This window comes from Poecilia reticulata, chromosome 16 (genome assembly GCF_904066995.2).
Source record: "Poecilia reticulata chromosome 16, P_reticulata-male-v2, whole genome shotgun sequence".
NCBI lineage: Eukaryota > Metazoa > Chordata > Actinopteri > Cyprinodontiformes > Poeciliidae > Poecilia > Poecilia reticulata.
The window spans coordinates 30,439,360-30,457,301 of record NC_088845.1 but is presented as its reverse complement, the minus strand read 5'-3'; the positions used below and the strand labels follow the sequence as shown (position 1 = coordinate 30,457,301).

Here is a 17,942-nt window from a genome sequence, read left to right as displayed (position 1 = left end):
CCACCACCTGACCTCAAGCTTCCTAATACTCAGTGATCAGTGCTTGCCACTCTGTCAGCTCCTAATGAGGAACTCTCTCAGACCTTTTCCCAGGTCTTTGTTACATCATTGCCCCCTTGTGGTGTGTCGTTCTCTCCAATCAAATGAATGTTTCCTTCTTTGGCCACAACAACTTTACTGAATAAATACTCACTTTTTGTCGGATAAAATGAAGCATGGAAGAAACGGTAAGTAATCACAGGAAGGTATTTAATTGTGGTGCATTTGGATAAAACTATAACTTATCAATCTTAAAATGCAAAAATAACGTGGTGTATTGTATAAAATCTAAAAAGTAATTTAATCATTAAGATTTGGTTCTAATCAGTGTGTGACCAGAGCATGCTGTTTTGGTGTCGTTTTCTGAGCTCATCAAAAACCCCAAAGTGTTAGAATCTGGAGGGAGCTCAGCAGCAGTTTACACAAGAGGAAATAGACATAATCATGCAAATACCCACAGTCACTTTCCAAATGGAGCAGACTTTCACTGAAGCAAGTAAATGCAGGCACTTTACAAATATGCTAGAGGGTTGTGTGAAACACTCTCATAAACACATCTAGCCTTGGCTGTGTGGAAGAGTGTGTTTGTGCTCTCATGCAAAAAGTTGTGTAAATGCTGCAAAGCAAAAGGAATTCAGCCACTCAGAGGTTCTTTCCTCTACAAATAAATATTTGGTGATGACAATATTGGAGATATGTTAAACATGAGGAAGGTAATTTTCAAGTCAAATAAACCTCTGCAGTGGTGGTGGTGGGGGGGAGTGGGGGGCTCAGATGTCTCTGTGATTCTGACATAAAGGCAAGAAAGAGGGGCATGGCCTGAGGGAGAGGCGAGTACATGTAAGCAGTATGTTATAAAACTGATTTATTTCATGCTTATTTGGATTGATTGTCTTTGTTACAATACCAATCCTTCTACTGTGAGTTTGGTAAAAGGTGATTTATGAAAGGGTGAGGATTTCATGACACTTTTATCAATTTGAATTCATGTGTAGGTTCATCTGTTCAATCTGATGTGACTGTAAAATATAGATGAAAGAGATTTTATTTGAACTTTTTTTCCCTATTGTACAATTTATCTAGCTTTAATTAAATTGTAATAACTTGTGAAATATTTGTTACAAAATAACTTATGTCACCTTAACAACATTTAGCACTAATTTGCAGCCTCACTGCCTTGCTTTTTTAGCAGAGCTATTTTTTGCAGTACAAATATTACACTCAGATCATTACTCATGATCAATTGACAGTTCAAAGTGAAATTATAATATTACTTTATAAATTCTCACATTACTTAAAATCTGATACTTTAGGAATTCCAGACTTAAAAAAGTCAGCTGTTCTTGTTTCTAATCTGCAGGCAGTGGCTTGTGTTGCTAAAAGCATTCTAGCATTAATGTTTTGTCAGTAAATGTGCCACATCTGGCTGGCATTTTTTTTAATCTTCCCAAAGACTTTCTAACTTCATAGAGTGCCCAAAAACCGGAAAGATGCAGAAATGAAACTTAATTGCTTAATTCCCCATAGGTGCAAAATGATATTTATCCTGTTGCTTTTACCTCACTGCTTATGACGTCTTTTGAGAACCACCTTTAAACTTCACTACAAACAAAGGGTGAGGGTTTATGTTTTTTTGTGTGTGTTTTTTTTGTGTTTTTATACATATCTGACATGCTTTTAACATCCACTGGTTCCCATCAGGGCTGTGTTCTTTCACTACTTTCATCTATTTCTTGCACTTATTCATTCCAGAGTTGCATCATAAAGTTTGCCAATAGCTCAGTGATTGTGCCTCTACTTGATGACCAGGGCTCTGATCCTGGCTCAGTGATGAAGGATTTTATTGGTTGGTGCTCTTTTCTGAAACCTAATGTCTCAGAAACTGAAGAAATGTTAATTGACAAAGTTCTCTTTGCAAGTCCAACCCCCACCTTTTTACCATAATTGCATGTTGCTAGCAGACACATTGAAGTAAATTGCTACACAAAACGGTACAGATCTTCATTTGTCCCCTTTTGTGTCAGACTCATTAATAATTTGACTGGATAGGCCCAAATTGATTCTGCCGGGCCCTAGGTTTGTGTCCATGAAGCAATTTTAATTGTGTGTGACATCATATGGTCAAGTTCAGGTCTTGAATCGGCTGATGTGACAGACCTTCTATTTTGCAACTCTTTTTCAGGTCTGATCCAAAATTGTTCCTGAACTTAAAGCAACTAAAACACAAGACGAACACAATCCTTTATAGTTAAGTAATGCTCTGTGGACTTGTGTTGACCAATCCTTGGACTTGGATTGAAAGATCTTTTTTTTTTGTATACTGTTGTCTGGTCTTTATTATTCAGCTGCACCCATCTTGGGCCTGGATTCCTAAAAACAAATTACCAGCACAATCAAATGAATCATATTTGTACTGTGAAAGTAAGTCGATAATGTTACTTGGATCATTGTTTCATTTTGCTTCTGGAGAGACCTAGTTAATCCTGAACTACATGCCAAAGCTTCAAGATCATTCTAGCCAAGTTTTAATTTGAAATATAGAAACTTATGCAAAAATAAAGAGCTGCACAAACTCACAAGTTTTAACAAAATGATTCACTAAATAGAAGAAACATGTTTTTTTAAGGCGAATATTTACTCTGTTTTGGTAAGAAGTTTTTTTTTTTTTTATGTCCCATATAAGACATGCAGAGTGGATTTGTAATAATGATATTTCGTGTAGCAATCAATCATCAGGACTTTAGAGCATCTTTATTCACCAGGCACAACATAGTGAGCAACTACTATTTAATTTTCTGAGCTGAGATCATGGCCTTTTCATGGTCACTGTCTCCAAGATGGCCATGTTCATTTATACGCAAGCTCTTTTTCTTCATATGTTCCCATGGTAATCTTAAATTTACTTTGCAATTTTTATGGTTGTTTTGAATGAAAGCTTCTTGAAGTTAACAAGTTGGTTTGTACAAACGAGTATGCTGGCAACCAAGTAGCATTTTTTTAGTGTTTTTTTTTTTAGGAAAGCTATTGGCTGCTTGAGCACGTCAGTCAGACAAACATTCTATGTGACAATTCTTCTAACCACATTTTTACTTTGAAAGTGCAAAATGCAAACTCGAAATGCTACCTTATTATCAATAATTCTTAGGAAAACTACTGATGTTTACTTGTAATACTTGTAAGGAAGTAGAATTAAGTGGAAAAGACAACAAAAGAGCTAAGTATAAGCTTAGCTTAGATTTTCTCTTACCTCCCCATGCCATGTGTGCAATGCCTGAGCGGAGGGAGGATTCACTGAATCAGAGCGTTAAGGTTGATAATCATGTTCTACAAGTGCAGCTCCTTTGATGTAGGTGGTTGTTGCTGTTAGCCTCTCTGCCTTGGCGCAGCCCCCTCAGGCAGCTGTGCACCGGTCAGCCAGAGTGCACGGAGTAAGATGCTCTTAGGTGGATTTTAATGAAATACATAGATATTTATACACAAACCTGAATAGTTCAAAAATCCAAGTCCATAATATTTATAACACTTGACCTAAATATTTGTAATTTTCTGGCATACTTTGGACAATGTGTTTATTTGGAATGCATCACCAATTTAAAAATATATATTAAAAAAAAAAAAAAAAAATATATATATATATATATATATATATATATATATATATATATATATATATATATTCTTTATCAATGAAAAAAAAACTATTGTCATATCAATTACATGTTTATAATCGATGAACATCTTTATAATTGCCACATATTTCTACTGGTATTTTCCAAAGTAATTTGTGGTGATGTCCGCTCACCGGCTCTTTAAAGTTGGAGGAAATCATCTTTGGCTCCCTCCACAGATTCAAGTTGAGCCACTCCAAAAAGTTAATTTTACCTATAGTTGGAAGCAATGTGTTGGTAAAATTAAAGGATTACTTTAAACCTAAATCTGCCAGGGGCATGTTTCGGGCCTAACGGTTCATGTATAATTTTTACTTTTCTGTTTGAAAGATTAGGGTCAGCAACACTTTAAACTTGTTCAAGGGGGTATTTTTGTCTTTCTCTTTTTCGTTTTTGCTCTTTCTTTCCCTCCCTCCTCCTCTCACAAGTGCCACAGGCAGTTGTGCTCATTAACTCTGGATGTAATTATTTTTGTTTTAGTCTCATATTGCTGACATTTCAACTCAGGGGCTCCTCAATCAGGATTAACCCAAACCGCAAGAAATCACACTTCACAGCCGTTTCTTACAGCAGCGCCTGTTGCCTCCAATTTCAGTCAAATTAAAGGTTTATTTTATTTAGCTTTTTTTCCACTCTGGCCCAGTACCCTGTAAAACAAACCAAACTGCTTGTCTTTGATTTGCTGGTTGCTAGTCACTTTCTCAGTGTTCCCTTCTTCTCTGTCTGGTGGGCACAAAGCAGTCCTCTGTCCAGAGACTGGTTCTGACGATAAGAACCACACAGGTGCTAACAGTGTAAAGATGTCACATGTGTTGTGCTTTTCATTTGGTATAATTGGTGTTCTCAGCTTTAAATATGTAGTCTCGGGTTTGTGGTAAATTCTGTTCTCTGAAATGATTTTGATTTACTCAAAGTATTTTCAGTGTTTTGATGGTTCAGTGTGAGGTTTGCACCCATAATGCAGTTTGGTATTGGTTCAAATTTAAACCTTCCCATATAATGCAATGTGTTTAAGTCAAATTTAAAAAAATAATCTAGTGGCTTAAAAGTGTTTTTCCCTCATTTTTACCTTGGGGCCCCAAGGTCTCCAGGAAACCTCGTCTCATCTTTATGCCCCCAGCGCTCTTAGCAATAGCACAGTAGTAATAAACTATCATCACTCTGCGTCAAGTATGTGTGTGTTTGTGTCAGTCTTTTGCTGTGAAGTGGTGTGTGCGGCCTCAGTAGTCCTGGACCAAGCAGTAGTTGTAAAATCCCATCATGTTGAGTGGTCCTCCGGGGGTCCTGGACTCCTTTCGCTGTGTGTGGTTTGACCTGCTGTGGCCTTTCAGCCCCCAAATGCCCATTAGATAAACGGTCAGTAAACAGAGGAAGCCTCACCATTACTCTCTCACCCTCGCATCATATACAAGGATTGTAGATGAAAGGATTTTTTGCCGATCCCACTAGCTAGTGGACATTAACTTTCATCAGCTCCCTCTTGGTTTAAAATTAAAGTTGAGCCACCATGTTTACATAGTTTCAAATAGTAGTTGATATACGTTTTAGACTGCCTGTCCAATCCTTTCTATTCTGTTCTTGCCAATGCTTTAAAGAATTCAGTTGGATATAGACCGTATATGAGCAAGACTTCCAAAGACCTGGAAATTTACTAAAATCTAGACTTCTGAAGAAGGCATGCTGCACTGGTATCAGAGTATGACCATATGTCATCTACCTAGGATCCACTGTAGGGTAAACAACATGGCGATGTCCATGTGACAATACTTTAATTACATCAATTTCATTTAATTTAATTTATAAAACTAACCACCTTACAGTATTTTGACTGTATTGTTTTTGGATCTGAAATCATTGTTTCTCACAGTTTGCTACAGCTAGTCATGGACCCATTTAAAGCTACGATGTTCAAACTGTCACTAAATCGTGACAGTATGATATGAAACAGATAATCTGTGAAAAATTTAGCTTCTTTCCCTTCTACCAATGCTAACTAGAAACAGCCAATCAGAACCATGAGAAGGATCTTATTGCCGTCAGACATGTTTGTGTATGCGTTGCTCATCCACTGTCCTATCCCCTTGCTGTCTGCTGTACTATATCTTCTTCTGGTTGGTAGAGTCTAACAGGAATGCTAGGACTTTAACCCATTTAGCAGTGGGTACACATGGTTGATTGATAGCACTAAAACCCTGCTCCTGGCTCTGATTGGTTGTTTTTGATGGGGAGCGCTGCACTTCTGCAGACAACAATAAGATGGAGGAGGTTGATCTCTTCACAGATCAACCTGACAGTTATGTCATTACTGTCACTCTTAGGACATAGTGACCGTTTTTAGCAAATATGCAAAAAAACATATTTTAATTAAAAGTTAGATACTGCAGCTTTAACAACATTTCTTTTGTCTCCTTCCCTCCTGAGAGTCGGTATGCCTATCATCCTTCAACTCCGATGCTCCTGTTCCTCTGGTCTGCACTAAGTTGTCCTGGAGTTATCTCCTGTTTAGAATACTGACCTTGCACTTCTTTGTGTTTTATGTGAGACAGCTGTCTTGTGCTACAGGTGGCCTGAGCATCCTTTAAGTGTTGTTGAAGCAATGCATGGTGTGTGCGTGCGTGTGTTTGTGATGTCTATCTGTATTAAATACAGTTCTGATGTATAAACACCTCCCAATTATCCTCAGTGTTTGTGCAGACAGGACTGACCCCTTCCAACATCAAAACACATACTTGGCCTTTACTTTGAACTGTCAGTGATGAGTGTGTAAACCAAGACTTCATTCAACGGTAGCTAATAACAGGCCTAGGACTCAAGAAGAAATGCTTCTCTGAAGGTTTAGAACAAATGCAGACACACACACAACATATCATTGCTCATTTCCTCTTATACTGTATGTCTTTTGTGCAAAGAATACATATATGCCATAGAAGAATGTTATTCGTGCTTTGAGCTGCTTCATGAATTTAAAAAAAGCCTGGTCATAAGTGGTGTTTTATTACACTGTGTATCGCCTTATCCTCTTTGTTCCCACATAGCAGCTAAAATGCCTCATCCTGAAACCATTAGACCAAATTGCTAAATGGTTCAAATGTGCTTCCACTTAAAAACTATGTCTCTTAGAGGAGTAATCTTCAATCTACTGTGGCAAGCAAAAAGAGGATGAGTTGGATAGTGGGAATGGAAACTGAGAGAAAGACCCTCAGAGACAAAATCTGAAAAAAGAGGGTGGAGAGATTGGTTTGAGATTTGAGCAATCTCATAAAATTCTTCCCCCTCACTAGATTCCTCTTTGTTTCCATGTAATATGGAGCTTTTTAACAGGGTTTCAGTCTGTGTGTAGTGCAAATTACATTTATTGGGTTTTGAGTAGCAATGTGAAATTTTGAATGAGCAAGAAACTGCAAATATCAAGCTCTAATCTGTTTCTGAATAGTTTATTTTTAAACGTCCACATGGCAAATGTGGCAAATAATTTGTTTTGAAAGAAGTTGAAACTATGTCAAACATTAAATTGATGACTATGTATTAGGCATTTTTTGTGAGGTAATTATTACTTTATAGGGCTAGGCTTATCGAGTTATTTATACTTATAAATTTAACTTCAAAATATATATATATTTTGCTTTGTTGTAACAGTGCTTATTGGAAATTAATCTCATACTTTTGGAAAGTTTGATATTTTTTTATCTTAAATTATCCAACATTAAGAAAAATGTATTTGTAGGTTGAGCAGCAGAGTTTATGGGTTCCACCCATGAAAAACTTGGCAGATTGTTTCAGCCAGTGCCAAACAGCCTATTCTTCCGTTTACTCTTGTTTGGTGTCATTTATGGATTTGATAATTGCTTTTTGGAGAAACAAGGCATGTTGGCAATTTAATAATGTATTGATTTCTCCAAATGAGGGTCTTTGTAGTGTGTGTGAGCCACAAAACTCTGATATCTCTTCCTGATGGTGACCAGCATGAAGACTAGCTTGCTCCCTCTGCTGTGGAATGGCATCACATTCTCCAACCAGCATTTGCCACAAGTCATTAAACGAAGGATGTATTAGTCACTCAGTCACGAACATCACGCCCAATCTGATCCCACAATCTGATCCCTGTTGCAACAATACACAAATCCAGTCTAGTCGTTTTGTGAATATCTTTCACAACATGTTTATGTTTTACTGGCAACGCTGGCAGCAACATTTTCTTTGAATGTGCTACATAACACAATAATTTTTTATCAATTAAATCAAATGAACTAATGATCTAAGGTGATATTGATATACTCTGGTTGTTTCTTTTTGTTAATCATTAAGTGCTTATTTTTGTGAATACTGGCAAGACTTGAAGCGTATTTAAAATTGGACTGTATAACGTAATGTATAAATTGTATAACTTAAATTGCATAGCTGTATAACTAACTGTATACATGTCCAAATTATGGGCTGATAGAACTATGCAACAGTTAAAAATATTATTTTAATTTGTATCTGAAACGTAACAAAATATGTCTACTTAAGACTGGTGATGTGTGAAAGAAAATCAAGAGTTTAATATTATTGAACATTTTCATCTGTTTCAGTTGCAATATGTTTATTCTTGGCAATGTTTCATTTCAACTGGAGTCAAAGGAAAGTTAAAAATTGCCCTTCTTCCTCACCCTTTCTAACAAATTGAGAGAACTTGGTTTGAACTGAAGAGAAAGCCCTCAGAGACAACTGTGAATGATAGTAGTGATAAGGTTTTTACAAGATGACTTTGCACAACTATAGCTTTCTATGGGAAAGCAGAAGCACAAGAGAATTTATTTTAATGAGCTCAGAAGTGTCTCTCTTGTTCCCCTAAGATTACACTGGGGCTCATTGGAGTTCACCCAGTGCAGTGAATGCTGGTGATGGATATGGTAATGATACATTAATGCAATCAGGACCCAGACTGTTTTCCCTCTCATTAAGAAGGCAAGCTATCTTGCTGACAAATGACTGGGTCACACTCGACTGCGAGTTATTTTCTATTGATGTGGTTTTGAGTGAGTAAGACATTGTGTTTTGTGAAGGATTAGGAAAGGAACGACATACTGAAGGCTCCAAAATGAGAACGGGTTTAGTTCAGTTGGGGCACAAGCAGCCATGTTTTCTTGGGTTGGGTTTTCAACACCAGAAGAGATGATGTGGGTGTATGAAACTGTGCAGGCAACCAGATGCTGTCTGTCTATGGCTGTGAAGCTTCTTATGTGAACATAAATGTTCACTTAATTATATATGACACAACTGTTCAAAAATAAAAAATGCCTAATTTATGTGTTTAGATTAAATATTAAAGGATCATTTATAATGTAAAACATGAAAAAAAATCAGATTTACATAACACTATCTGCGCGATAAAATGGAAATAAAACGAGACGAAGTAAAATGTAATTGGTCAATTATGTAAAGTCAGCATCATGCAAAATTAATTGGATGGACATGCAAAAGTTAATGATTTATTCATGGAAAAACAAAGGAAACAAATATTTTCGGTTTGGAGTGCACTCAACAATATGCAAAAAATGTACAATAGACAAGTGTTTTTTTTCCTGGCTCATCAGTAGCTCCAGACTGTTGTTTCTTTAGCTGCTCATGCATCCTGTTTGTGCTGTGGTGATGCAATAGAACTGTCCCAACTAACTTTACTAATCCTCACCCACTCTTCCACTTCAGACTGACTCGGCTTTTGAGAACTTTGAGTAACTTTTATAACCTTACTCGTTACACCCTGAAGGGGACAGTTTACCTTCATGGCTGGCCAGATGAAGCAATCCAATGAGTGAAATAGAACATGACTGACGTCACACACAAGAAATTGAGGTAGAACAGTTGCAACTTTTGTTGACTACTGGTGTACTGTTAGAGCAGTGGTTCTTAACCTGGGTTTGATCGAACCCCAGGGGTTCGGTGAGTCGGTCTCAGGGGTTCGGCGGAGCCTCTGCCGCGGAGGTAAAGACACACTTGTGTAAAGTCGTGATGACGCGCCGCTTTGCCATCACTTGCTGCATAGGATCACGTTACATTGCTTAGCCAATCAGAGCTACGGAGGAGCCCTGATTGAAGGAGCTCCACTCTTTTTACCAAATTCTATAGTCTAAATCTGCTCCTTAGTCGCATCTTTTCGGGGTTGCTACTTTTTTTTACGTTATTCTTGCATCTTCACATAGTCTGAATATATGTGTTAACATTGTCCCTATTTTATATTTACTAGAGCTGAAATGTTAACATTAATATAATGCTATCAATTTTTAGTGTGCACATTAGATGGTCTGTATGTAAGGTACTTGGATGGACAGATGGATGGATGGACGGACGGACGGATGGATGTGCAGTGACTATTAAAACTTGCACAACATAGTGATTGTTTTTGTGATTTTTATTGGTTACCTTTGTGTTCATTGAGACATAGTGTTGTTATCCTAATAACTTATGCCATGACTATTTTACAAGTCATCCTGACCATAAAAACATTTTTTTTATTTCTAGTTTTAAAGCTTATGTACTTTACCTGTGTCTCATCTCTTTGTTTTTTCTCAAGATTGCTTTGCTCCTGTTATTCTAACCTTCAGTGTGTAGCTCCTGTTTTATCATTTTCAAACATGTAAAAATGCATGTAGGCCATTTAACTCTTGTTAACCTTCCCACCGCTCTACACACACACATACTTACATGCCTACCTTCATACATGCATGCCGTTTATAGTAGCATGTTGTGTAGTGTATTAAATAAATCCAGAATGAGAGCTGGCTTTCCGTAGACCTGGGTCTGTTTCCAGTCAGACTTGCCTGTGTCCTTCCTGAGCCCCTGGGCTCCTGTGGCGGCGTAGCCCCGAGACTCTTGGTCGTCGCTCACCGAGGAGAAGAGAAGTGCCTGTTTGTGTGTGTTGTGTGCGCGTGCGTGTGTATGTATGTTTGGCTACAAGTTGTGTGACATCAGTGCCTGTGCAGTAATGTAGACACTGTCTTCTTAAAGATACATTTACACAACCAAAATATATATTACTCCACACAGTGTTGCATGCCAACCACCCACACACAGCTGAGTCCCTTTTTAATGGTGTCAACAGTTCCATTTTTTTTACTTTTCTCTCTCTCTCTCTCTCTCTCTCTCTTTCTTTCTCTCTCTCTCACACACAGACAATTACACTTATAGCTACACCTACACACTCATAAGTAGAACACCTGTCGAGTAGCATAGCTTGCTCCAGGACACCTTCAAGTCATGAGCTCATCGGAAAAGCAATTAAAGGCGGTGTAGGCTGTGCACGCTGGCGTAATGTTTTGTTTTGCTACTTGGCTTAGAAATTAACCAAACCTGTCAGAAGTCATCTGGCTGACACGGGCTGGACTATATTTATTTATTTTCTGTTGGAGAAGCTGGACGCACAGTCCCTGCGTTGCCTCACATCCAACAATGAAGCGATTCTGAGGGGGTGATTAGCTGGCCGGGACATAAATCCCTCCCCTCCCGCTCTGCCTGGGGGGTGGTTCGAGTGCACCCCCTTTGGTTCCTTGCCCATCTCTTACTGCGGAGGTCACGGCCTTCTAATTGAGAGGCCACAGCCTTTGTAACCCCAATCAGAACTTTGGTGCCAAATGAGGGACTTGGTGTTGAACTTGTTCTGACCCAAGCACTCCTCGTCTCTTGAATTTCAGTGTTACAACACAGCAAAGCAAATTTTTCATGTAGAGAGTTAATAATGTTAGCTTGTGATACTTGTACAAGTATATGAATTCAGGATGAAGGCAGAAATCTTTGTGGTGGCTAGATTTGTGAGGCTGGACATGAACAGAGATAAGACTACTGGTGTGACCTATCAGTGTCGCCTGAGGCTATAAGCAGCCTGATGTCACTGAGCCGTAAAACAACACCAGCAGCCCCAAGCTTTCTTTTACCTCTATTGGTATTTCACCACTGAAGGAAAAAAAAACACCACCTCTGACATTAATAGGTCCACCATGGATAAGCCAATGCAAGCCTTTTCATACAACAGTCAGTGGTTCGGTTCATATTTTCAAAGTGTAGGCCACTGTGCATTTTTTTTGTCAGGAATACTTAAGAAGCAAGAAAAACACCTTTGTTACTATTGTCATCTCTTGTGTGTAATTACCCACATGCCACCTGGTGAGCTTGGAGGAAAAAACAACAGTTAGCCTGCTGTCGAGGTCACCCTTTAAGCATGCTAGACCCTTTGATGACCTTTCACGCTTCAAAGGATTTGTCACTTATGTCAACACAATGATAAAGCCAGAAGAGAGTGTATGCAGTAAAGCTGTAGCCTTCAAAGCTCTAGAAGACAGGCACATTACACAGTGAGGACGGAAGGATGATCCTAGAAAGACAGCTTTTTTGGGATGTGCTATAATCTGTCAACATGGCAAATTTATCAGCATGAGGTTCAATATGGAAAGATAGGCAGTCAGACTGCCACTGTTTATCACAGAGATGCTATATATAAATTGGGATGTACTCGGAAGACCAGCGTTCTGGACCGATGAGATCGGTAGACAGCCATCCGCTATAACCGAGTTTGAAAATTTATTGTCCTGTGTGTCATTTCTGCTGATTGCGCTAAATGTGCTAAATTGGTCTTACTGCATCCCGAGGACCACAAGTTAGGATCGTTCCATTAAACACATTTTCACTACTCAGGCTGTTCCCAGTCTTTTTGGGTTCCATGCTGCCCCGAAGTGATGATGAAACAGCTTGAAGTCAAACCCCAGCTCTGTAGCCACAGCCAGAGCCTATTAAGCAGCCACAATGTGGTGGAAAAGTTCAAGCCACAGTTCTAAGCTTATAATTCCATGTCAGGAAGAGAAAGTGAGTGATGGCTGTAGGATGATAAGTACTGCTGGAAGAATTACGGGTTTTTGGGAAGACTGATAAAAGGTATCTGATGTTGGATGCGAGAACAGTTGATGTAAAAGAGAGAGCGAGATAGCATACTTGGAAACATGTCTAGAAACAAAGATGTTTATTAATTCTCTTTGGATGCAGCAATAAAGATATGCATCTTTACCATAGTGTAAATGATAAACTACCTCTGTTTAATGTTTTCAGTAAGAATAGTAAGTCTCTTTGACCCAAAACAATTCTGTGCCAATAATATATCATCACTAAAGGGGTTAGGTGCAATATTACAGCACATTCTGAATCCTCAAGCTGTATTAAAAATGTAAATTAGATTTACACGCAAACATTGGCAGTGACAATTTTATAGGCTGTCATCATGCGCATGAATCATTTTAAACGCACAGAAACCACACAGCTGCACACCTTCTACTTTTCTGATACAGATGATTGCCTTGGTGTGCGCATAAATACACACGCAGACAAGTTCATAGGCCACTAATAACATGCTGTAAAAGCAGAGTAAATTAAAGAATTTTTATTTGCAATGTTCACAAAGAGTAATGGAGAGGAGAGCAAGCCAAGCTGGAGAGCTAGAGTAACAAAAACATGTGTATTTGGAAATGCAAGTGTGCTCTTAAGGAGGGTTTATTATTATGCACTGACCAGGCATTACAGACGCTAAAATATTAGCCTATGCAAGAGGTAGCCGGACGTTATTGGAGGTAAAAACACATACTTGCTCATTCCGACCCCATTCCAGACCCTGAGGCCTAAACAGAAGACTGGAGTTTAGTCCAAAGCTCTATTAAACTGCTGAAAGTCTTTTCTAGAGCAGAAACATCCTCCTATCGTCATGCTGGGACATTCCACTGCAAGCCAAAGAGCCTACACTAATCCTGGCGGCATGGGAATCATTATTGATATGATCCTAATGCATTACCTCAGGGCCTGCTTATTGTTGGTCAAGAGTATTTTTTAAAAGTCAACCAAAACCCAGTGAAAGTCTTGAGTTTCATTGAAATTTATCAAAAGAAAATGTTATTCTTGGCTTAGTGGGGTTACGGCTTTAAACAGCACAATTGAAACAAACTGTGCTCCTTGCTGCACTCTGACAAACCTGCTTGATACCCAGCAGCAGGTCTGTGAAACACAGTATGGACTGCTCTGAAACAGAAGTGCATTGACAATCTGGGTCACTTTCACTTTATTATCTTACATTGATTTCAGAGATCTCATCTGTCTCATCTCCCTCCTCATAATATTAGTTTGGTTTGGTCTGAATTTACTTCCAATATGGGTATTTTATCATTTTGATTAATCCCATATGCTTAAGTATTGCTAGTGTAGCATTGTCAAACCTGAAGTGTTTGATTTTTAACTATACTAACTATTATCACTTTGTTTTTTTTGCACTCATGTTTGTTTCACTAATATTTTTTTGTTTTTGTTTTGCAGGTGCCGTCCTACTGGTCAGTGTCCAGGGCATAGCTGTAAATGTGGACCCAATCATCTGCACATGGTTACTATATCAGCCTCACAGAGGGAGCAGCAGGAAACAGCAACAGGTACTGGATCTCATATCGTGTTCTCGGACAATATCTGTCAATTTATCTTTCTGGCCAGGTGTTCACTTACAGAGTCATTTTCTGGTGCTTATCAGGATTCAGATCACAGTCATAGCAGAATAAAAATGGCTCTGAGCTCCGTTTTTTTTTACTGTCTGAACTTTTACCCCCGTGTCTTCGGATGAACACAGCCATCAAATAAAGGAGATTATTTGCCTTAAAGTATTACATTGTTTTTTTACTTCTGCGCTGTTACTTGTCAATTGCACAAAAAAATATGTATTCATGCGTTTGCGTGAGTTGAACTAAAGCCAACTTAAAGGATAGACACACACTTTTGTGTGTTTCTAAGCAAAAGTGTGTGTGTTTGTTTAAAGCTGTGGACATCTGCCTGTCGGGGCTACTTTTCAAGGCCTGGCTAGTTACACAAAGCCTTCAGTTGAAGGACAGTGAAATGCATATGAAGGACAGTAGAGAGGAAACGGACATTTTTGGTACAAGATTCTAGGAAATCCTGAAAAAAAAATAAAATAAAATCTACTTGGGAGCAGGGGCATTTTTAGTGCAAAGTGAAGTACAAAAACAAAAGCTTTGGGTATGAAAATGCCTTTTGTTGTGCAACGAAAAGCCACAAATTTAAGTGAAAGTGATAAATAATCACCAAAGAGTGTGATGTGATGAAAACTGAAGAGCTGGAAGCAAATTTAAAACACTGGGTATGTGAATGAGGAAAGGGGAAATGTAAGAAGTAGTTTGGGACAGGGAGGATAGAACATTATTTAGCAGGTGGGGTTGAATTAAATGTAAGCTTAAACCAGCATGAGCAGGAAACTAAAGAAATTAGATAAGGATAAAGATGGCTAGGGAAATGAACAATGAAGAGAAAAGAGAACTGGAATCTGAATCGGCATTTGCCTTGGCTGTTTTCAATGCTCCCAGTCCCCCATGTGTTCAATTGAAGGAGTTAGCTTATATTATGTCATTCAGGAGGAATGAACTATCAGCTTTTGAGACAAAGAAACTGAAGATGTTTATATATTTAATACATGCATATGCTGTAATGATGTTATTTAATTAACGACGTATTATTGATGTGATCACCATTTAAATATTGATTTCTTAAATTCCTTTTGTTTGTTTTTTAGAACTTTGAGGATTGTTGTAACAAAGAGCTTACGCAGAATAAGCTGTAGAAACAGTGTAGAAGTTTTAATCAACACTTTCTGTGAAAACAAATAAAATGCACTACTGGGAAATGCACACACCACAGAAAATTGGTGTGTGCCAATTGGCATGACACCCTTAAATACAACAAATAAGTAAAGGAGAAAAAAAACAATCCTAGTGCTAAACCAGGCTCTAAGAAACTCATGTTATATCTAAGCCTGTCACGACAACACATTTTGCTGGACGATTAATTGTCTAAAAAATTATGATAATATTGTTTCAAGACCTTTTGACACTGATTTAATGGAAATGACTAATAATACATGCGATTTCCTGATAGATGCACTTTATTTTCAAAAAAACACATAACACTGGAACTGATAAACTAAATAAACAAAACAAGCAAAAACAAACATAAAATGGATTCTCAGTCTCCATTAACAAAAAACGTACTTGAATAAAAACTAAACAACATAAAGCCAAAGTGGAAATAAATACTACATTCAACCAAAAGAGTGCAGATTATGAAGTCTGTATACTATATTGGCCTTCAGTAATCACTAGATTTAAGTAGAGAAAACGGGCACATCCGACTACCTAATGCAGTAGTTCACACTACACCATTTTTTGCCCCTATTTTCCCCTTATGACAATCTTAAATCGTTGGCCGATCTAGCCGATCATCCTGCAGTGTGTGGTGTGTTACGGTAGATCGTCGTGGCCGCTCCGATCTAAATCAGGGGTTTTCCCTGTCTGGGAGCTTAACGCTGCCCGTTGAATGTGACAGGTAGCCAATCAGAAAGCACGGATTCTCCTCCATGCTTTCTGAGGGGAAATTACGGAGGGGAATCCCAAACAGCTGAAACGGCGCAACCCGAAGTCCACCAGACATCGGAGATGATTTGTGGTATCATTAATGTTTATTCAACATTTTGTGCAAAGAATATAGAAATGACAAGGGGAGGAGTTGGAGCCAAATTGCTACCTCAGTTGATGAACCCGGCAGGTTTTCAGCTGTCATTCGTTACCGTGACATAAATAGGTTATAATGATTTTCATTCAGTCAGGACTTTATGCTGACTCTAGTCACGTGCATCACAGGTAGATTCTAGTAAAGCATTGATTAATGCCTGATTTTAAAATTAGTTAACTGGACTTGTAGCCATTATTTTGTGCCCATGTGGCTGGACACCACACGGCACTACGAACCCGATCAAACCGTTATACTTAGGATACTTGGGATTTCTGTTGGCTAATGTGTCTCTCAGGGTTTGAAAATGGGCCGACAGTCGGCCGACAACTCTTGTAATGTGCGCTGAACATTAGACTAAGGAAATGAGGAAGGGAGGGTCAGTGGAGAGCACCGGAGCTGAGCCTTTTTTTCATTCAGTGTCATCAAGAAAAAGAAAAAAGGCCGAAAGAGACGATAAAGCCGATAATTAAAATGAGGTCGATAGGTTTAATTTGTCGTCCGATTAATTGATTTATCGTTTATCGCGACAGGCCTAGTTATATCATATCATATGTCATCCCCAGAAATGCAGCAAAGCAGGAATACAGATCTTGAATATGTGTTCATAGTTTTATGACCTTATGGGTGCTCGCTCATTCTGGAATGTCTTTACAGAATCCAGGTCCAGTTCCTCTCGTCAAGAGGAGAGAAGACGAAGTGTCGGTGGGGAGTGCACCACTGGCCAAGCAGCCCTCCAATCAGGCCTCAGACTATGCTAGCAGCCCCATGAAGACCAAAACAGTGACAGGTAGGTCTACCAAAGCCTATCCACTGTGAAATATTAAAGATGTCACCTTGGTATTCATCATAGAGTGTATCTGGGCAATTCTTTGATGAAATATGAAGTGCTTTCTATATGGTGTCTCCTCTGAAAGTGCTAAATGGTGCATATCGTAAAGGAGCTTTGAGATGCCTTAAATGTCCAAATCAACTCCTTTTTGGCTACAAGCGAGTTGAACCCTTTTTCCTATCTTTTTTTCAAATTGGGTAATTACAGATTGTAAAATAATTTAAAAAAAAAAAACATTTTGAAAAACATTTAAAGTTTTGGACCCTAACCATTACCATTTTAGGTAATTGACGGTGGCCCTGTTTTTTGGTCACAATATTTTGGAAGTGAGAAAGGCCCTCGGTTATTTGCTTTGCCATTTTCTTTTATGACTCTAGTTGTTTGCATCCATTCATACATGTTCAGTATCCTCTTTCTCATACTTCCTGTCATTTCCCTTTGAACTTCAGAGCGTGGGATTTTGTCTTTAGTCCTAAATAAAAAAAAAACTTGTTTCACATTAATCACAGGTTTGTTAGGTTGCTTAGTAACGTAATCACTGAAGTGTTAACACTTTTTGCTGTTGTTTTTTACAAGATAGGCTGTGAGAAATGACTTTAAAAACAAGCAATTTTTTCCTCAGTTTGAGGTTGATTTCTGTCTGCCCGCACAATTAGACCACAAATTGATTCACATAAAACTGGCCTCTAAGTATTTTCTTTATTTGTCCCTAATGAATGTTCTTATTGGCAGCAGCACAGTGTCTCTGATCAAGATCTGAGCTTCTCATTGTTCTTTAACATCTACCAGAGTAATGAGCTCACTAGCTTTTCTTTTCAGTCCTAAAATTAGCT

At 38.4% G+C, this 17,942-nt stretch overlaps 1 protein-coding gene across 5 annotated transcripts in view; it reads left to right on the top strand.

Annotated features, from left to right (window-relative positions):
- vps13b (vacuolar protein sorting 13 homolog B) overlaps positions 1-17,942 on the top strand; it is a 312,384-nt gene that overhangs the window by 92,344 nt on the left and 202,098 nt on the right. For all 5 annotated transcript variants that reach the window (XM_008432898.3, XM_008432900.3, XM_081617077.1 and 2 more), the window contains exons 20-21: positions 14,031-14,140; positions 16,935-17,067. In XM_008432898.3, coding sequence (XP_008431120.2) covers positions 14,031-14,140; positions 16,935-17,067 — 243 coding nt within the window. The remainder of the gene's footprint in view (positions 1-14,030; positions 14,141-16,934; positions 17,068-17,942) is intronic.